Genomic DNA, 21,066 nt, shown 5'->3' with positions numbered 1-21,066 from the left:
TAAGCGAAAGTTGAAGTCGGACGCTTAACCGACTAAGCCACCCAGGAGCCCCAAGGCAATCCATTTAAATAGGCAGTTCGCTTCACCTCTCTGAGCCTCAGTCTTCTTTTGCATAAAATAAGGATCACTCGTACCTACTGGAGTAATTGGATGCAGAAATGAAATTGCATATATGGTATGGTTAGCTCAGGGTCTAAAACAGAGAAGGCATGTAATTCTGCAATACTAGCTGCAAACCTGAAAAACACTAACATTAGAATCCTATGAGGTGCTTATTAAAAAAAAAACCTCAAAAGGGGCGCCTGGGTGGCTTAGTCGGTTAAGCGTCCGACTTTTGCTTAGGTCATGATCTCGTGGTTTGTGGGTTCGAGCCCCACGTCGGGCTCTGTGCTGACTGCCAGCTCAGAGCCTGGAGCCTACTTCAGAGTCTGTGTCTCCCTCTCTCTCTGACCCTCCCCTGCTCACGTTGTCTCTCTCTCTCTCCTAGAAATAAAAAAAAAAAAAAAACAAAAAATCAAAAAAACAAACCTCAAAAGTTTAGAGATAAGGTCTATGAATCTACTTTTTACTTAGTTCTGCAGGTGATTCTTAAGCACACTAAACTGAGAGCCATTGACTAGAGGGGGCAAAGGAAACAAGTAATTCACACCCGGAAGGGCCAGCAGTTGGATGTCCCCCTAGATTGGGTTTCTTAGAATCCTGAAGTCTTGGAATCAAGAGCAGGGCTTATCTAGTGACAATCAAGGAAGAGAATTCTTTAGGACATAGGAATCAGACAGACTCTCCATGAGAGTTTCCTCAATGGAGAAGGGAGATAAGGATTTTGCCAAAACTGAGGTGAAAGAGGGAGAAAAGGGAATGCATGTATAGTATGGAAAAGAATGTCTGATATGATGTTATAGCTTCATGTTTTGGGGGAAAACTCCTTTGTTTTCATGATACAAACTGATGAAATCTCAAAAGATGGACCATTCATGAGACAGATCCTATCTTATACAGTATCTGTAATTCTTAAGGTCAGGTGGAGAACTAAACCAGAGTTTTAAGTTAGTAACTTCAGGGGAAAAAAAAGAAATTAATCCATGAAGCCATGAAGCCAAACTACATGTGGTTTGACTGTATATTCAGCTGTAGGATCAGAAGAGATGTGCTGTTCTTACCCATGAGCTTAACCAAGTTTACACATGAAAAAGCCTTATGCTTGGGAAAACTTATGCTTGGGGCAGCTGGCTGGCTCAGTCGGTAGAGCATGTCCCACATTGGGCAGAGAGCTTACTTTAAAAAAAGCAAAAACAAAAACAAAAAACATGTATGCTTTCACTTAAGCAGAATTTGACTTAAGCAGAAAGAAATATCATGATAATTCAGAGTAAAAGAACCAGCGTGAAGGATGATCACAAGACTATTTCCAAAATTGTGCGACAAAGTATACAGTATAGAAGGCTCAGATATTAAAAATTGGAAAGAGGGGTTCTAGCCATGGACTAGTAACTTTAAGCAAGTTACTAGAACTTTGTAGACTGGAGTTTCCTTGGCCATGAAATAAGGATTAAGCTAGCTGCCAAGGTCCTTGTCACTGCTAATATTATTCTAGGACTCAGGGACGTTTAAGTGGCACATGACAGGGCATGCATTGGATTTACACTGCTGTGTTCTAGACAACAGGACACGAGGAGTATGACCCTCAGGGGTGAATGAATGAATGGATTAGCCATACATTATCGGCATGTTCCCCAGGCATCTTTTGAAAAAAACACCATTAAAAACAGAGCGGCCCATCTAGCCAATGAATCAGCCATCTGTCACTTCCGTAAAGTTAACAAAACAGCAGAGATTATTAAAATTGCTATTCCATGATGTAAGGATTCACACTGCTGAGAGAGAGCTGCGTGGGGATGAAGGGGCCCCTGTGTAAACTGTAAACCCTCCTCCTTCACAGACCATCCTGGCCTACGTGCAGCAGTGAAGCATCATGGGTAGCAGGAGATTCCTCACATGTTCCGGTAGGTTCCAAAGAGCATACAATTGGGAGATTTCCATTCGTGACTGTATGGCTAATCATGGGTATTATTATGTTGAATTAAGACCACACTGAAATGACCTGAATGGTAATTATGGACAATCCCCATTATCCAATATGGCTAACTTGTCTCTAAAGAATTTGAGCCATCTGTGCAAGGAGCTTGGGCTGTGGGCCCCAAAGCCCTAAGCACAAATGCTTGGCTGCAGCAAGGGGACCCCGCTGGCTTCGGTGGCCTCTCCACTGGCAGGCTCCCCTTCCCTGGGGGGTGTCCTACCTGATGTGGGCCACAGAGGAGAATCCTGCTTCCTCAATTTGAGCCTTTAGCTCTTTCAGTTCCCCCTCAGCTCTCCTTTTCTCCTCTAAGTGCTGGTGGATCTCAGCCCTCAGGTGGAGCATTTCCTCCTGAAGACCCCTGGTACCGTCCCCTCCTGTCGAGGAAGGAGGGGGAAGACATATGTTCTGGGTCTCCGCAGCTGCCAGGCTCTTCTCCAAAGCCACCTTGATGAGCTGAAAGGAAAGCATAATTTAAAGAAGTTAGGTCGTGAAGGGGGATCCCAGAGGAACATCAGATCGCAAAGGCAGCTTTTGGGGAACAAAAAAGGTGGGGGCGGGGACAAAAAAGGTGGCTCTAGAACAAGTTCCCCCCGAGGACTTCCTCAGCCATAAGGGCCCTGGGTGCTGGTTTGGGTGGGGAAGACACCGAGAGCTGGAGAATTGCTGCCTTGGGCAGGAAGAGCGGCCTCCAGAGGTGGGTGAGGGAAAGACAGGTATATCATAAATAAAAGCAAATGCCAACCCATGAGGTGTAAACAGGACTGGTGAGTGTGGATGCTGTGACTGTTGCCCCTCTGAAGGACAGAGTGCCCAGAGTCTTCCCACAAGTCAGGAAGCTTCCTTGACTTCCCAACATCAGAGTCCTCGACTGCAAAGAGCACGGCTTGAGACACCAGCACTCAAAGCCGAAGGCCATGCCTGTACCTGAGACTCTAAAAAGGATGACTAAGATGGAAGGCACTCAGCCTCAGGCAAAACAGAAGCTTAATTTCACGAGCAGCAGGAGAACCATGCTCTCCAACGATGGAGAAGTTAGTGAGGCCACCTGCCCAGCAGCCAATGTCACTTGCTGTTACTACCCTGGTGCTCATGTTGCCAACCAAACTCTCTCTCTACAAATCTAAGCTCATGAGAAGAAAACAAAGTGGGAATAATTTCCCAACACTTTTCTATTTAAAAAAAAAATTTTTTTTAATGTTTATTTACTTTTGAGAGTCAGAGCACAAGCAGGGGAGCGGCAGAGAGAGAGGGAGACACAGTATCCCACACAGGCTCCAGGCTCTGAGCTGTCAGCAGAGCCTGATGTGGGGCTCGAACTCACAAACCGCAAGATCATGCCCTGAGCCAAAGTCAGATGCTCCACTGACTGAGCCACCCAGGCACCCCAACACCTTTCTATTTTTTTTGAGGATCTTCTTGAAGTTACTCTTCAGTGTGTCACCTCGAGCAGGTTATATAGTTTTTCCTCAAAGGAGAATTGTTTTAACTTGAAGGTGTTCTTATTGCTCATCTCGGGTTCCTCTCCAGTTTTCCCTACACCTTTAAAAATGTAGAAACCCAAACCCAAGTATGATAACCTACTTAGTGCATGACTAAGTATTTTAGTACCAGGATTTCTTGTCTGTCTGTCCAATACTAATACATCTCAATGGCACACTGCTTCTTTTTCCTCTCCATGACTACACTCTGGGCTTAACGTCACTCTACTGCACTTTACTTAACTGCACTCCACTTAACCTCAGGTCCATTTTGATCTCCCAGTTTCCCACCTCTCTCCCACAGCTATTTCTGGGTCATGTATAAAGTCATACTGGCTATACAGAATCATTTCTCAATGATCTAAGTCCTCAAAATATTTGACGTGCATCTCCAGAGATCCAGGAATAGCCATTCGGCTGGGGATAATTTGTAGAATTAATTATATGCTCTTTACCTTCATTCAGGTCACAAGTATATTGAACAGAACAGGGCCCAGAGCAGCTTAAACGGATCAGTGACTGAGCTGCTTGGCGTGCACACCGCCACTGACTTTGGCTCATAACTGAGTGTGGGTGGTGAAATCAAGGCTGTGAGCGCGGGGTGGGGCTGATCCCCGGCACGCATGTGCAAAGGCAGTTAGCAGCAAGGCCGTTGAGGGTGCAAAGGGAAAGAAAGAGGAGGAAGCATGGACAGAGCTGCTCATTTCCTAGGCATCCCTAGGGTTCCAAGCCTGGCATCTGTCTCTATGGCTCTGCTGCCGGGCTTAGTTAGACTGGCCTATCTCCGCGTGCGCCACCACGCATTTGGGACAAAAATCAAGAAAGGCGGACTGGATAAAAACCACTTTTGAAAACTTAGGACCTCAATCCCTCATTTAAACTATGTGATATTACCTTTCTATATCAACCCTAACTAACTTCAATAAACATTGCCATCAGCTTTGAATATGGGCATATGCATTCTTTTCTAGAACTTAAGGGTTCCTTCTGCTTGAAAATAATGTCTCACGGTCATGTCTCACCTGCCCATTTTTAAAGTACCTTCTAGATGTCTGTTATCTTCCACTGATAGAAATATACCTAGTTTCCTTAAAAAGAAAACGTTAAGAACCACGGGATGTCAGGACCAGGAGGCAGTGAAGGTCCACTAGGTCTAATTTCCCACTCAAAAATGAGAAAATAGAGACATGATTTGTTCCCAGGCTAAATTGGGTTTTCTTATTTCCACGTTAAGGGGAGTTTACTTTGGCTAACTCATCTTTAAAATTGAAATGCAAGTGCATGAAAAATGACTCAGAATCTCGCCTTTTCATCAGTTTTTCTTTCCCATCTATGGAAAGTTAATTATTTCTGTATTTTCCCCCAAATAAAACCCCAGAGCTTCCAGTCTGTATGGTGGTGGGTATGGATCCTTTCGGCCTATTGTTAATTGTATCTTACAGGTTCCTCCTCCCCCAGCCTCCACCATTTCCTAATCCATCTGTTGTTCCATTGCTTCCATGGTAAAATTACACTTCGTTGCATGCTGGGTTTCCTTTTACCCCCCAGAAGCCTAAGTGCCTGTCTGATCTCTCGTTTGCATCATGTTGTTTTGTTTTTTGCCCAATTACCTATGTCGCACCATGTAAATCAGTTCTCACACAGCATGGAGGGCATTCAAAATAATTTTTCCTCACGGTCTTCACACTAAGCCTACTGACTTTTTCTTCCTTCATTGCATTTGAATCTTGATTCTTGATTAGCTTTTCTCCACTGCAGAAGTTAAAATGAAGGAAGCCAATGCTTGATTCATTTCCCAGTCGTTTCCCAGGCATGTATTATAGACCTTACGTTTGCCCGAGAATGGGATTTTGTGGGAGATACCTGGGGAAAATTACCAATATAGCTAGACCTTAGACTTCCCGGGATCAGTGAGTCTAAAAATAAGGATGAAGCCACTCTTGCCTTGGAAGGAACACCAAGTTGGATGTGTTTGTTAGGGAAAGATGTGTCTGCCTGAGGTAGAAAGGTAGGCTGGTGTTGAGTAAAATCTACCTTCCAAGAACAGAGCAAGGAGGAACTCAGAGCCTAATTGTAAGGAAATCAGCAAACACAGTTTTGAGAATCTGGACACAGAACAGTTAGGGCAAAAGCAGCTTTATTTATTATTGGTAGGAGAGTCACACCCTCAAAACTCCAGAAAAGTTGAAGTGAATTTACAATGATTTCATATACCAAGGTTCCTCCTACCCCAAACTGGAGACTGGTTTTCAAAGAAAGAGGATAGAAAGAAAATGACGCTTACCCAAGACATTCTTCATTCAGCAGGTATAAAACTTTGTCTATCATGAGTCAAGCCCTAATCCAAATGTCTGTTAACTAATAACTTACTAAGTATTGCTGCCAAGTAATAGCGCAGACATTGCAAGGGAAATATACATGCTCCAACGTAAAGGTTTATTCCAGGGCTGAACTGACCTCCTCAGAATGTGGTCTGGTCATTTGCTCCAAGCTAGGCTACAGGAAGGTAGGTTCAGGAAGGAGCAACTTTACAAACCATTTGGCCCACAGCTTCGAGAACGAGAGCAAAGGGCTTGCGCTACTACATGTGGGTTAGACCATGCCAATCAGAACCTGGCTGTCTTCGCATCTGTGTCTCTTGTTTGCTCATTCTGAAGTGAATCCTGTCCACAGCAGCGATCACCAGTGGCTGGCGGACATCCTACTCTAACTCTGTCTTAGAGTGGACGTTTGCTTATCTCGAAGATCCCTCCCTTCTCCCCAAAGCTCCTCAGGGACATGAGGGTGTGGAAAGCAGAGGAGACTGTCACAGCAGTGCACAGCATTCAAATCACAAGCACGGGTTAGAAGGACTCAGAAGAGGCTGTTCAAGCAAAGGGAGAAGAGGAACTCATGCAGGATCCCGTGGGAGAAGTGAGGGTCAGGTACGGCTAGAGCAACAAAAAGGGGGGCTTGGTAGAAGGTAAAGGAACTGTGTTGAGGACGTGAGGTATCTCAGACAACTAACTACTTGAGGACTACTCAAGTCCTCAAGAACCGAAGACGGTGCCGAGTCCCATGAGATTTGAGGAATGCTTGCGTGGGCTGTTTTTGTTGGCCTCCTTTCTCTCATATGGGAGGCGTAGAGGCAGACCTGGAAAGCCTCATTTCCTCTGCAGTTTTCCTAAAAGCTCCAGGAAGCCATCACTGGAAAAGCCCAGCTACTTGTGCAGAACAACAGACACCAAGGATCCACTTTCTCCTTAACAACTCGGAGGCATGGTCCATCTAGATGTGATTGCTAAACGTCACTGGGCAAGGTGGAGACACAGAGGGGTGCCAGTGAGTGCCACAGGGTCACTGCTGGTGCCTTAATCTCTGAGGTCCAGGACATTCAGCTCTTGAGTTAAGAACATGCTGGTTTACACCTTCACTGATGGGTGGTGGGAACACTGCTCCAGCCTTGGGTACCAAGTTCTGGGGTTGATGGTGTGTCACAACCTGGGTGGGCTGTCACGTTGCCCAACAGACTTCTCTCTTGTGCAATGAGATTTCACCGAGACGGATCCCTATTTTGGAAGCATCCTGATGCTCTTGGAGGTTCTCGGAGAGTGCTCTCCCGAATCAGACCTCAGGCCTGCACCTCCCCATCAGCCCTCCGATGACTCCCTGTCTCCGGTGGGGTTTCAAATACAAAAACCCAAGAGGGGAACTGTCCATGGCCTTGTTGTATGTAAAGGTTCTTCTGATGCTACAGCTATAGATGGTACGTAGGGCAAAGGTGGGAGGGAGGGGCAGGGAGCAGGAGCAAGAGATAGAAGGAGTAAAAAAAAAAAAAAAAAAAAGAAAGTGGATTGGAGAGAAAAGTGGAGTGAGGACGAAGACTGGCAAGGTGGCTGGGAAGCTTGGGGAGGGCAGAAGACTGGAAAGTGGTTTTTAGTAAAAGATGGCATCTTACTTCAGGTTCACAGGGGCTGCAGGAGACTCCCAGACCCCAAAGGGCTGTGCGCCTTCTGCCCTGGGAACCCAGAACCTGACGCGGACTTACCTGGTGGTGGCTGTTGTGTGCCGCCTCCTCCTCGATGCTGTCGGTGAACTCGGTGCTAGCATCTTCTGTATCGTCCCCTGCAGCTGCATCTGGAAGTGAGTCCAGAAGAGAAAGGTGATTCCTCTCACAGGTGGCTTTCAGACAGCAGCTACAATTACACGTTTTTTGCCATCTGCCTCTGATTTCTTCCTTTCTCTGTATGCGTGGGCCCCTAGCCAGCAGGGCCAAAGGCAGAACCAGTGTGCCAAATCTGTAGACAAGCCTTCTCGTTATCACCGTTAGTGTTGTACGGGACTAACATACAACGTAATCCTTAAAACGTTCTCTGGCTTTGAGCGCACAGACCTGTACCTGAGAAGCTGGCTATTAGATAGAGTGATCACCCCTCCTGACTATTTCTAGAAAGCCTGAATTAGTCTCTGTCCTGCCAGTCTGGCAATGTAACCGCTGTCTCTTCTGGAACATGGGCCCAACATGTCTAACCTTTTCCCCACCAATGAGTGCTCAGAGGGTCTCGAATTTACTCGGGATTAAGGGGGCCCTGCTTTTCTCATGCTTTTCCACCTCTGGGATCAGCTGTACATGGGGTGACAATCTCTCTGAGGAATACCCCTCTAGGGGCTTTGTGTCCTACAGAAGCCCAGGTCCAGTCAAGACTCAAGGCACAGAATGATACAGGCGTTTCCTACTCCTTCCTTTAACCTCCCTCCATCAAACTCTCATTCAATGCCAACGTCTTTTGCCTAAATGTTTCTTATACTCTTTGTCCAAGTGGGTTTTAATACATTTTTTTTAAAGTTAATTTATTTATTTTGAGAGAGAGTGCAAGTAAAGGAGGGGCAGAGAGAGACAGAGGAAGAGAAAGAATCCCAAACAGACTCCACATTGTCAGCACAGAGGACAATCTCACAAGCCTTGAGATCATGACCTGAGCCAAAATTGAGTTGGATGCTCAACTGACAGAGCCAACCAGGGACCCCATAATACATTCTTTTATTCCTTAAGGATGGACACTGTCACCCTGGAGCACAAACAGCTATGCCTTGTTATAAGGGACAAGTGTTGCAGTTTGTGGTCTGGGCAAAGGTCTTGGACAGTGCTGATCAATAGAACTTTCTGCAGTTCTATGCATGTTCTGCCCAAGACAGCAGACACATGTGACTACTAAGCCCTTGAAAAGTGGCTAGCATGACTGAGGAACTAAAATTTTAATTTAAGTTAAATTAAAATTCAACTAGCCAAACAATTCATGGCTGCCATATTGGACAGAACAAAACTAGGGCATTCCTTCCTCTCCACCTCTGTTACGATAAAACTGTCCATCCAATTTGAGATTAAGACCTGTGGTACACAGGACTCTTTTCTTCTGAAAATGGAGGAATTTATGATGGTTAATTCATTTTAACACCAAGGAAAATCTACCCCGATACTTCCTGAGTCTGTAGAACAGGTCTTAAAGAACCTATGCAAGTTAGAGAAGCTTGAGATCTAGCTTTGACCTCTGCAACTAACCTATTAAAACTCCTCTTCTGACCACTGAGTAACCTGGGCCTGAAAGAGATTAGGTGGTTGGTCCATGGCTACACAGCTACCACTCCTGACAAGAGTTGTGCCAAGAAGTCAAGTCTTTGGACTTTCAGACTGAGGCAACTCACTATTCCTTCTGGTGACAGATCAGATCTTTATCTTTGGTTCTTCCTCCAAGACCAAATAGCATATTTCTGAGCTCAGACCTCCATGGATGAAAGGCTCTGCGTGAATAGTGACCATTCACTACCCTCTCTGCAGATAAGGTGAACAGGTGCAGTTCACAACTACATCCCATCTCTTGCCATCTGCAAATTCATGCCAGAGTATTTGCAATGATGTAATGACCCAGGCCAATCTCAATTAAGTATTAAAAGGTAGTAGGCACATCGCCCTAACAATTTAATCTTATGACTCATTCCATGAGTGTTGGGTTAACTTTGGACCGAGGTCCTGTACCCTGTACAATCAAGTCCTACCTACAAGGAGGTAGACCCACCACTCAGCACTTGTAGATTCCCTGGAAGACAGTGTACAATAGGGATTTCCACTACTTCCCCTTTCAAACCAGCCCCAGAACTGTATCATTCACAATACTAGTTATGAGGAGATGGAGGTACATGCCCCCTTTGCTTTGGCGACTCACTGAATCTGGGATGCTAATTCACTTGAGGGCATCCCAATGTTACCATGCTTATTTTGGAGAATATTCCCTGTACGACAGTAGAGATCAGAATCTTTTGTTTTTTTTCCTGCAAAGAGAATGAATGTCCCACTCAATGATGGATTAAGAAAATATAGTTTTCATACTGTTTTTCACATTGAGCTTTAGGCTAGAGAATGATCCTGTGGTTGAAGAAAGCTCAGCTGGAGTTCAGGGTCCTCATTTCCTTTTTATTCTTGGTGGCCTGTATGGCCACGCTGCCCCACATCCCGAGGGGACTCCTGTGCTAGGTTCCAGGAGTAAAGTACGGGGAGGACTAGAAAAAGTGACTGTCCCTGGTTCTGAAAGGCTTTTTATCTCACACTTTTCTACCTCTCACTTACCTTTGTCGGCCTTTCTGATGTCACATTTGCATTTTTAGGTAAGCTTCTCTCTTTAATTCACTCAGGGACAGAATATCACAGTTTTGACTTCATCAGGAGTTAAATGGAGACAGAGTAAAACTGCTTATCTCATCCCAAATCCATTACATAGGTGTTTTCCTTATTTATTTTCAGCTAGCTCAGTCTGCTCTAGCTCCTTTGGGGGACCTTCAGTGGTTGCTCAGCCTTTTACTAATTTGAATAGAATGTGGAAAGCTTTGTGTGTGTGTGCGGGAGGGGGGGGGTGTGCTAGAATAACGCTGAAAAATTTTATAGAAAATATTGGAATAAGTTATCCTACATAGAGCCCTAGAAGTTTACCCTAGACACCTTTCTTTGTTTTGTTTTTGTCTCTTGACCAACGATGATAAAAGAACTTCTCTTTTGTGAGGGAATACACTTTCCTAAGCTTTTACAATGCAAACTTCTTCCTACCTACCTAGTACCTCTAACTTATATTCATGAATGTACTGCTTGTTAATTTCATGCCCTGAAAACAAAGAGTCTGTCACTTCAAATTTAACTTTCTTCTCCAGGTTAAGTTTTATATGTTAGACTAGAAATTTTATTTAAAATTTTTTTTATTGGAGGCTTTGGTGGTGGTTTTCAAATTCGAGAAATTGCAAATTTCTCTCTATATTTCACATATGTAATCGATGTGGTACCTAAAACTCCCCTTTAGGTTTACAAAATTATTTTCTACCAGCTATCTGACTTGATAAAGTGCACAGAATAAAACCTTGAAAATATGATAAATCCTTAAGTGAAAATTTAAGTGTTATGCTATGTATTCTTTTAACCACTGAAACAAAAACTGAAATTTTTGTGGAGCTTTGTAAACCGAGGATGGCATCATTAATAAGAACATGGACTCTGGAGGCTGATTGGCTAGATTAGATTTCTGCTTCTGTCATTAGTTATGTGACTTCAGGCAAGTCACAACTTTTCTGTAACTGTTTCCTCACTTCTTAGGGTTAATAGTGATATCCACTCCATACAGTTGTAGTGAACTTCAGAGGATTTGCTGCTTTTGAAGTGCTTAGAGCAGTGCTTGGCATACAGTGTGCACCCAATAAACATGGCCTTTAAACAATATTAGTATTATTGTTGGTAAATTGAAATGGATCCATGGGCTGAAAAAAAGTGGCCCCAGAGCCTAAGTGTAATCAGCAGAGAGAAATCTTATATCTAATGGTATTAACTGGACGATCTTGATGGCATCTATCTGCACTTCCCTACTCCTGTCTGTCTGTTTCCCACAACAGGAGGTTTGCAATGCTACTCTTGGGTCTCTCTGCTGCACAGGAGAGTTGTAAAAACAGAACAGTCAGTAAAGTAGGATGCATTCTTTTGAACAGGTCTTTTACAGACAGGATTTATCCTCATTACATTATAACTGTCTTACAACGCCATCTTGTATGAATAAGCCTTAGGGGAAAAGTCATATAGTGTTATTTTTGTTCTTCAGTAATGAGCCTAAACTGGGGTTTCCCCAAATTCTACTCTATAGTCATTACTGTTTCCCCTTTAAGCCATTTATATTCAACCAACAGAAAATGAGTAATACTTCCCGTACAGTTACTCAGAACATAGTGGGAGTCACATCTAACTCTGAAAGGGGACGAAGGAGCAGAACCCTACAGGAGGAGCAGGCGTGTGGTGCCAAGCCCCGGGTGACCTTCCCCTCAGCGTTGGGCTCTCGACCCAGAACCCCTGGCCGTCTCACTTGACTCTTCGGCACTGTGCCCTGTGCTGTGAGAACTCTCACCTGTTCACATCATGAGCCAGAGACAATATCTCTGACTTAAATATATTATGATGCTGTATGACAAACAAGAAAGGTCTGCTGACAAACTGCCATTTCATCTGCATCCATTCCCTTCTGAACCATAAAAAAATTGTAGTACTCTGTAAGCTTCCGCTGAGAAATAAAAGGCTTGGGCTAGACAGATCCTGGATCCGATCTTGGAACAGAAGTAACTAGAAAAGAAATCTGCTGTCTGTGGTCAAGCCCCTCTCCGGCGTTATCTCTGTCGTTAGATCAATCTGCAACATCTCTCAAGCAACTTTCCGGCCTGTAATTTATTCAGAAAGCATTTTCCAGTGACTTAGGATTCTGTAATGTCAAGGAATTCTTCCTGCTCCTGGCCTCTTTTTGTCCCCCTCAAAGAACAAAAGAAGCGGGCTTTTCCCGGAACATCTGTGGGAATAGCACCAGCCATTGTGACAATGGACTCCTCAACTCTCCATCCTCCTTGCTGCTCCTTCAAGCAAGGAGACGAAGAGTTTTTAAGGTAAAGTAGTTCATTTCACACTTCTGGGGGAATCGTTATGCTGTTTCTTTAGTCTCACTTCCTTGAGAAAGAATAATCCAGACTTCTTCCTCTTCCTTCCTTTAAATAAATACAAGAGCATTCACTGATCCCAGAGCCTTAACTTGGACTTGGAATTTAAGTATAATGATCAATGGACTGATTGTCCTATGAGGAAACAAACAAACAAACAAAGACATGAGCTTTCTCTATGTCTTCTTCTCATAAAACTTTTCAAGAATGAAACCAAATAGTTACTGTTTGGCCTTTGATACTTTTATTGGATCCGTAAACAATCTTCCGAGTCTCAACTAAAGTAGCTAAATTCTAACACTTATGTATTTAAGAGGTACACTCTCCATTTCAGCACAAATGTTAACACAGTTGAACACAGCACAGTGCATGAATAAATGAACTTCCAGAGGAAAATGTACAGCTTGTTTTGGTGAAAAAAATAGTCCTGTGAATACTCTACTGCCAGATAGATCATTCTGTAGATAGTAGTTATTGGATCATTTAATATGTCACTTCCTTCTTCATTTAAATTGTTATGAGATCACTTCAGTTTTTCTCAACAGCCCTAGAATCAAACTTTTAAGTGATCAAAGTAAACCTGCGTTTATTATCAAACTGAATACTTCATGGAAACAGATAGAAATTCATGATTTATAAAACATATTTGTACACACACATGCCTCTAAAGTTTACAGACTGAGAGGTTGGTATTTTAGAAAAATGATTTGTTAACTGCAAAAGGCAAGCACTACATACTCATGTCATGCACTAAAAGCAAAACTACATGCATGTGCTAGACCATCAGGAGGTTCTAAATGGAACAAAGAAGCCAATTTGGTTCATCACCCCTATTCTTCACTATTCCCAGTAAATATTTTCTCACTGAACTTTCTATTTTATCCTTCCAGCTTTAGCAAAAGGCAAACAGTATAATAAATAAAAAATTTTATTTCTGGAATTTGATTTTAAACAACGTAAAGGGAAAGTAATGGAAAAAGAATTAGTATGTCACTTTATAAGTTTAATCATTCTTTTTTGAAACCTGGTAAAATTACTATTGTCCCCTCTGCGTGTTGTGTTTCCCTACCCCTTCCCATCCTCTACTGGAAGCAAATTACAAGCAAAATCTTATTTGGGAAACTCGTTCTGGTTCATGTGATTTTATACAAAGAAGTTGAGGACTTACCTTTTGTCAATGCTCAGACTACTTAAAAGCAACACGTCTTCTAATTATAATGAAATTATTTAACAAAGTTATTACTCTACATGTCTAGTGAGAGGGTATCTTAAATCCATATTCCAAAAAACGTTTTAAGACTCAGAAACTATTACCCTACAGAAATCAACCCGATGTACTGTCCCATTGACTTATTCCTTTGATTTTTTTATTACCAGGTTGCCTCATACAAGCTCCATTTTCCTAGCTCCTCTTTCTACAGTAAAAATGGTTCTTTACTACCAAGGGGGAAATAAAAGGTCTTCAAGTTTTAACTTGAAGAGAAAAGAGAGAAAATACTCTAGGTGTTTGTATTTCACATGATGGTAGTCTCTGAAAAAGAAAGTGAATTTCATTCATTCTACGTCTAGCACCATTTCTACGAGGCAAGATGGACAGTGGAATTTAAAGGCATGGGCTACTAATATTTCGTCCTGGCTTCCCAGGAAGTTTGTCACCTTTCCCCGCAGGACACCGGCTGCAGATCTGGAGAATTACTACCGAGGCCCTAATTGAAGAGGCAGCTTGAGTTTTTCAGGGACACCAAACGTGAAGATTCTAGGAATTTTTCATATAAAAAGACCATGAAACCAGAAAAAAACAATACCTTTATCCCACCAAAGAGGAATGAGAGTTTCCTAATAGTAGCTCAAGGAAAGCAGAAGTAATGAAGTATTGTTCCCTCTATGGTTTATAGTCTAAAGGGAATGACTGTAGGTAGGTCACCTTATATTCCTCAGTGAAAGGAGCAACTTTTGGTAGAGTCTGATCTGCTTCTCCTTTCCCTAATCAGAGGACCCTAGATTCAACTAGAAAAGAGAGAGAACTAACACCAATTTCCTTGAACTGTTTTGAATCTAAAGCCAAACTCCCCAGGACCAAATACCAAATCAGCATAAATAAGCATAAAAGTGAAAGGTCTTTTACGTACACCTGGCCCAGCGGTCACTTAGGTATGAACTGCGCAAGTAGAATATACTCAAGAACCTATTAGGAACATTTTTGTGGCTAGGATCTAACATCCTGTACAGGGCACAATTTTCTTGATCTTTAATCTCTTACTGTTCATAAAGACATTGACAAATCTTTTCAAAATATGAATAAGGAAGTAGAAGTACCAAAAATACTGCCTGCTGTCCACAGTGAGCGAAGAGAAGCAGGTGTAGGAGAGGGGTGGGTGAGACTAAGGATAAGCGCACATCTATCAAAGCAAAAGGCTCACAATATTAAAATGGTCCGGTCGTGCCTTTTCAGAAAAATCACTTGGCTGAACAGCTAAGAAGAAAACACCAGAAAAATGTTGATTTCTACGAGGCATTAATAGTCAACAGACTTCAACAATACAAACCTGCAAGAGAAAAGAATTTAAGGGAAGTATCTATCAAAAGGGTCCTCAATCCCGGAGGCCCTTTGCAGCTCTACAGCTCTAAAAATTATAGGCTTCATCCACCCTGACCTCTTACCATCCTGACTTTGCATATCTATTATTCAAAAATGAAACTGTAAGAAAAACCAAATCTATCCATATGGATTGTACTCAATTTAAGTCGTGTGCTTCCAATTAAGCACGGCCTGGACATAATTCATCCATTTTCTCTCAAGATCTTTTTATTTTTTTAATTGAATCACCAGGTTCTACAAGCACATGATGTTTTTATCTAAAATTATTATAATGTTGGGGCACCTGGGTGACTCAGTCAGTTAAGCTTCTGACTCTTAATTTTGGCTCAAGTCCTAATCTCATGGCTGTGAGGTTAAGCCCTGCATTGGGCTCTGTGCTGAGCATGAAGCCTGCTTAAGATTTCTCTCTCTCTCTCTCTCTCTCTCTCTCTTCCCCTCTTCCCTGCTCATATATTCTCTCTCAAAAAAAAAAATAAAATGAACAAAACAAAAATTTTAATTATTGTAATGTTGAAAATGTCTGACAAAGGCAGAATAACCCAGTAAGATAAAGGGTCTGTACTCTTGAAGAGAGAATGGAAATCATTTTATATCACACTTAATAAAATAATATGAATGGTGCGGCCAATCACAGCATCCTCTGTCTGTGGTTATAGAACAAAATTCATCAGAGTCGAGTTCTCTAATAAGATGCCAAATTATCACACAAATTGTTAGACTAGCAAGCCCTCTGTAGGCAGTACTGTTTGCGAGCCTCATTCCAGGACATTAGATTTTAGCCACAGCTATGGTATCAGAATCAATCTCTTAATTTATCCTTTCCAACAAAATCACTTAATTTTCCAAAATGTTCTCTACAGACCAATATTAAAGGTGAGTAATTATAGCAATAGTCTGTCTCTTTGGAACCGAAATCAGGACCAGAATTCACTTACTTTTTCCTCCCTAATTTATTAGGGTAATTTTTCAATAGGAAGTTGGGTTTCTCATTATTCATCCAGCTACGTTAATATTTCTAACATTTAGTAACAGTTCGGGATACTAAAGGAAATTTCTACTCTTGGAGGATGATAGAAGCAGGGGTAGAAATTATCAGAAATTATTGTAATCACTATGAGCCACCAGAACCCAAAAAAGTCACTCATGTTTGAATCTTAACAGGAAGGACATCTAAAAGCTTCCTTGGTCTGTTAGCAAAATTAAGAAAAAAATAACTTCTGGGATGCCTGGGTGGCTCAGTCGGTTAAGTGTCCAACTTTGGCTCAGGTCATGATCTCGCGGTTCATGAGTTCGAGACCCGCACTGGGTTCTGTGCTGACAGCTCAGAGCCTGGTGCCTGTTTCAGATTCTGTGTCTCCCTCTCTCTCTGTCCCTCCCCCGCACATGATGTCTCTCTCTGTCTCAAAAATAAATGAAAACAAAAAACAAAATTTAAAAAGAAAAAAACACTTCCTAGATGCCTCATAATCATATGACAGACTAGTCTTTGGTGGTTGAAGTTTCTTTAAGTTCAACTACCCCCATGTTACTTCTAGAAAACTACAAAAAGCAGGAAGGGGTCCCTAAAGATTGGAAGACTAAGAAATGGGTGGTTCTTCTGACACTTCCTATCTCCTTCCTTAAATGACCGTTCACCCCAACAGCCATTAAAACTGAAAAGCATTTCCATTAAGAGGAAGGCTTATGGCCGTCAATCTTTTGCAAAATACTTAATCAGAAAATCTCAGGGTGTTTCTCCAGGGGAACATTTTCTTCCCGGTCCACTTTGGTTGGACTGATGTTCTATCTGTTGTTATAGGCATGGCTAAGGTTACAAAGTTGGACAGAACTCAGAATGCAGGGCAACCCATGTCAACACAGGAATGTGAAAGAAATACAAGTGTCCTGTAAAAACTGGAGGGAAAACAGAAAAATCACTGTGCGCCCCCTAGCTGAGGAAGACTCAGTTACGTTTGTGATGCTGGATCGCCTCCTTCCCTGTTCCCCAAATTCCGTGTTTAAAAATGGAAATCTCAACTTCTAATCCAGGAAACTTCCAACCGGCAGAAATATGAAACCTCAGGGTGCTGAACCTACAAAGTTCCAAAGTAATCCTGGTTATTTATACTCCTGACATTTAAGATAGTAGAAGGACAATGTGTGGGGTCCCTTTCCTTACGCGTCTCCTGCTACCATAAGAAAGCACTGAGGCGGTGACCAAAACCTGTGACTTTTTTCCCCCTAAACCATTCAAACACTCCAAAGCCTATTACTTATTTTAATATGGAGTAAAGGAGAAGCACTAGAACATGAAAAACCTAGGGTTCCACCTAGCACCACTACCAAATGGAAAAAACATAAGCCATGCTTTCCTCTTGCTGCAATGAGCTATTTAGTGAGATGCTGAATTTAGAGGGGGCAGTACATTTGATATTATCTTTTTACACAAAGAATCGTGACTGAAAGACATGGGAAGCGTTCTCACTGAAGCAATGTTCTGACTAAATAGTACACCCTTGTTAAAGAAAAACACCAATGGAACTTCATCTGCACTGAATCTAATTTCACTATCAATATGATTCAATATCAACTCTGAGACAGTATCAGAGGAAAAGGTTTACCGTAAGCACGTGAATGACCTTCGCCTCTGCTTTTCGCCTCACCTCACCCTTTTAATACTTGCAGTCTGCTACGGCCAGACTCGTTGTGATCACCTTCCGCTAAGGGTTATGCCACTTTTGCAAAGTGATTCTTATGGACATTTAATCTCTCTCTCTTTCATCTTGAAACTTTTATTTGATTAGAAAAATTCTCTCACTCAAAGAGCAGGAGTTGAATAATGGCAAAAATACACATGCATGCATTTATGACAGGATATGGTACATATGAAATGGGCGGTGATAGCAGGGGAGGAATAAACTTTATTGGCCCACGGAGAGTGAAGAGGGAATGAGGAGGGGCTGGGGGAAAGAGTGAATATGGGTGGGAAAACTGAAATGGAATGATCTGAAAGGTGTGCATTCAATTTGTAACCTCTACCATTCCATTCAGAGATAGGTCTGTACAGCGCCAAACAGGGACACTACAGTGAGCTTCACTGGGTAGCGGATGCTCCTTGTGGCAGTTCTATCATTAGCAAGTCACCACTGAACTCTACCAGAGGCAGACAAGGCTCTGGGGTTAGTGCAAACAAGGCTCTCCATCCTGGGCTGCAGCCTGACCCGCCAGTGCTCAGAAGGCATGCTTGTGACGACCTCGCACACTTTCCAGTTCCCCACCTCCAATGGCGGCCAGGGTCTCCAGCCTGCTTAAGCGCTCCAGGCTTCTTCCAAGAACTTCTTCTAGCCGACCACGTATCACCTGGACCCCTTCTAGTTCCACCTGCAGAGTGCGGTCTCTCTCAGAGCTGAGTAAACATGCCACACGGAAGGAAAATCGATTAGCCATCAACTGTAATGGGTCTACATGTGCTTCCAAAGGGTCACGAGGCTTTCTAAAGGACTCTGTCCGAGACACGGCAAATGAACACAGTCTTTGTTTTGGTACTGCTACTGTTCACTGCTGACACATTAGCAGGGCCTGCCCCTTTCATTAAAGCTTGCCCCTTTGTGTTAGATTCTGGGCCAATGTCACATAAAACCATAGCTCCTAAGACTTAGCTCACACCTCTAGAGCCAAAATAAGAAATTTCACTCTTTAAAAAATTTTTTTTAGAATGTTTATTTTAGAGAGAGAGAGAGAGAGAGAGAGACAGAGGGCGAGTGGGGGTGGGGCAGAGAAACGGAGACACAGAATCCGAATTAGGCTCCAGGCTCTGAGCTGTCAGGACAGAGCCTGATGTGGGACTCAAACTCCTGAACTGTGAGATCATGACCTGAGCTGAAGTCGGATGCTTAACTGACTTGAGCCGCCCAGGTGCCCCAAGAAATTTCACTTTTTGACTAAGAGTATTAGTTTCTGAAAAAACAAAACCTAGGAAAAACTTAATGCAAATTGAAGCAATACTGAGCCAACTAGGACTGTTATTAAAGACTCTCTCTCTCTCTCTCAAAAATAAACATTAAAAAAAGAATTAAAAAAAGTAATACAATCATTGTCCTATATACCTCTCTTCTGCTTTCATTTTCTTTAAGTAGAAAGAAAAAAATGCTTAAATTGAACACAAAACTAGAAGAAACGGAACAGTAAAAGAAAAAAAAATTAGGAAAGACAAAAGGGTGAGGAGCAAAGGCAAAATGAGAAAAAAAATTATGGGAATAGAAAATGAACCAGAATGCTGTAATATACATGACCAAAAATCAAGAGGTATAAGCAAACATATTCATCATGATGGCTAACAGTAATCCTGGGTTGATACTGGCCATCACGGCAAATATATTTTCTTCCATGATACCTAGTGAGTATCAATACCCTTTATATTCTTACACTTGGACTAGAACAGCCCTTACCAGGACATGGAGCAGAGGAAGGAAAGGAATTGAATGTTTACTATATGCAAGGCATTAGTTTAGACGTCTGACAAGTCTTCTCATTTGATCACTGTGTAGCTATATGAAATAGGGACTATTCCTGACTTGAGACTTAAACACCAGGCTCAGAGCCATCCACATGACAAATGACAAATTGAGTAGTGCTAGTATGTCTTTGCTTCTTTTTCTTCCTGCTTCGAGATCACAGGCATCTGCGCCTAAAGTCGAACAGAAGGATAAATATTGCCATAACTCTCTTACCTCTCTGGATGCGCGTGGAACTTCACCAGACTGCTATAGAGTTGTCTCTCTGCCTGCAAAGCCTCATTGAGCCGACTCCGTTCATCTACCAGCCCTTCGAGCATCAGCAGCAACTGAGTAAAAGAAGGAATATGCAGATGGAGACAGGAGACACAAACCCACAGTGGATCTTGAGAGAGCATCGAAAACAATGTACGAGCATGCACTGTGACCAATAAAACTCACCAACTACGTACTTAAACTTTCTATTGTATTTTACAGCTTTCATGTCAATGTCCATTGTCTATTTTTAATCTTTAAAACTCTATAGGGCAGATTTCAAACGTGGGAGATAAAAGAGGAAAGAGACAGAAGCCAGAAGCACAGGGAAGAGGCTAAGAGAAGAAAGTAGAAGGAAAAGAGAGGGAGGGTTAGGAGGAGACACACAGTAGGAGTTACTGGTATTTTTTATTCATTCAATAAATATTTATAGAGCACCTTCTACGTGCCTGGCTCTGCTCTAGGGATAAGCTTACTACCTGGTAGGTGGAGGAGACACCAACAGTCACAGACAGGTGTCACAGTGAGCTACGGAAAGTGCTGTACAGAAGATAGTGTATGACCAGCAGAGGTCTGTGCAGGTGAACTGCTCCAGCTAAAAGCTAGGACTGGAGTGAAATGAGTCGTTAGTGAAAGAGATGATAACAGAGGCAGGGAGTACAGGCAAGTAGGTCTTTTCAAAAAGTCTGGCACAGAAGAAAGGTCAGATGTGGGGCGGTAGCTACAAAGGAACTACAAATGTCAGGGCCTCTGTCGCTGCTACTGACCAACACAGGAAACTTTAGAGCACAGATTCTCTATGAAATTCCATCAACGTCAACATCCATCAAGGTTTATATTCCAATAGCTTACTTGTTGTCTTCGATTTCCTGAAGTTTCCTGACCCCGTGATTCTACTGCAGTGACTTTTTCCCGAAGTAGTAAGACTTCCTGGGTCAGGCGTTCCATAGCTGGTATGTCTTCAGGATCAACCAGTTGCATTTGCAGGTCCTAAAAGTAAACAAAACAAAACACAAACAAAAAGAAAAACAAGCTAGTAATAAGAATGCTATTTAGCAGAGAAGCCAAGGAGCCAATGTCCCTGAAATAGTCTGCTCTGCTTTCAAGCGGAATACCGGTAAGACACACGAAAGTACCAATACATTCGTTATGAGATCTCAGCCACTCTAACGAAGTCAA

At 42.6% G+C, this 21,066-nt stretch overlaps 1 protein-coding gene across 14 annotated transcripts in view; it reads right to left on the bottom strand.

Moving 5' to 3' along the window:
- The window catches only part of LOC120247637 (myomegalin-like), a 221,631-nt gene that overhangs the window by 33,820 nt on the left and 166,745 nt on the right, over positions 1 to 21,066 (bottom strand). For 12 of the 14 annotated variants that reach the window (XM_039255660.1, XM_039255659.1, XM_039255654.1 and 9 more), the window contains 5 exons: positions 20,740 to 20,877; positions 19,849 to 19,961; positions 18,397 to 18,524; positions 7,583 to 7,671; positions 2,298 to 2,530 (listed from right to left, as the gene is read on the bottom strand). In XM_039255660.1, coding sequence (XP_039111591.1) covers positions 2,298 to 2,530; positions 7,583 to 7,671; positions 18,397 to 18,524; positions 19,849 to 19,961; positions 20,740 to 20,877 — 701 coding nt within the window. Of the gene's footprint in view, positions 1 to 2,297; positions 2,531 to 5,675; positions 7,292 to 7,582; positions 7,672 to 18,396; positions 18,525 to 19,848; positions 19,962 to 20,739; positions 20,878 to 21,066 lie in introns of those variants that run through there. The other 2 variants (XM_039255656.1, XM_039255657.1) reach the window with 2 other exon arrangements.

Source organism: Hyaena hyaena, unplaced genomic scaffold (genome assembly GCF_003009895.1).
Source record: "Hyaena hyaena isolate Hyena2069 unplaced genomic scaffold, ASM300989v1 scaffold_539, whole genome shotgun sequence".
NCBI classification, from domain to species: Eukaryota; Metazoa; Chordata; class Mammalia; order Carnivora; family Hyaenidae; genus Hyaena; species Hyaena hyaena.
Note: the sequence above shows the minus strand (reverse complement) of the source record. Positions and strands in the feature narration are given on the sequence as shown.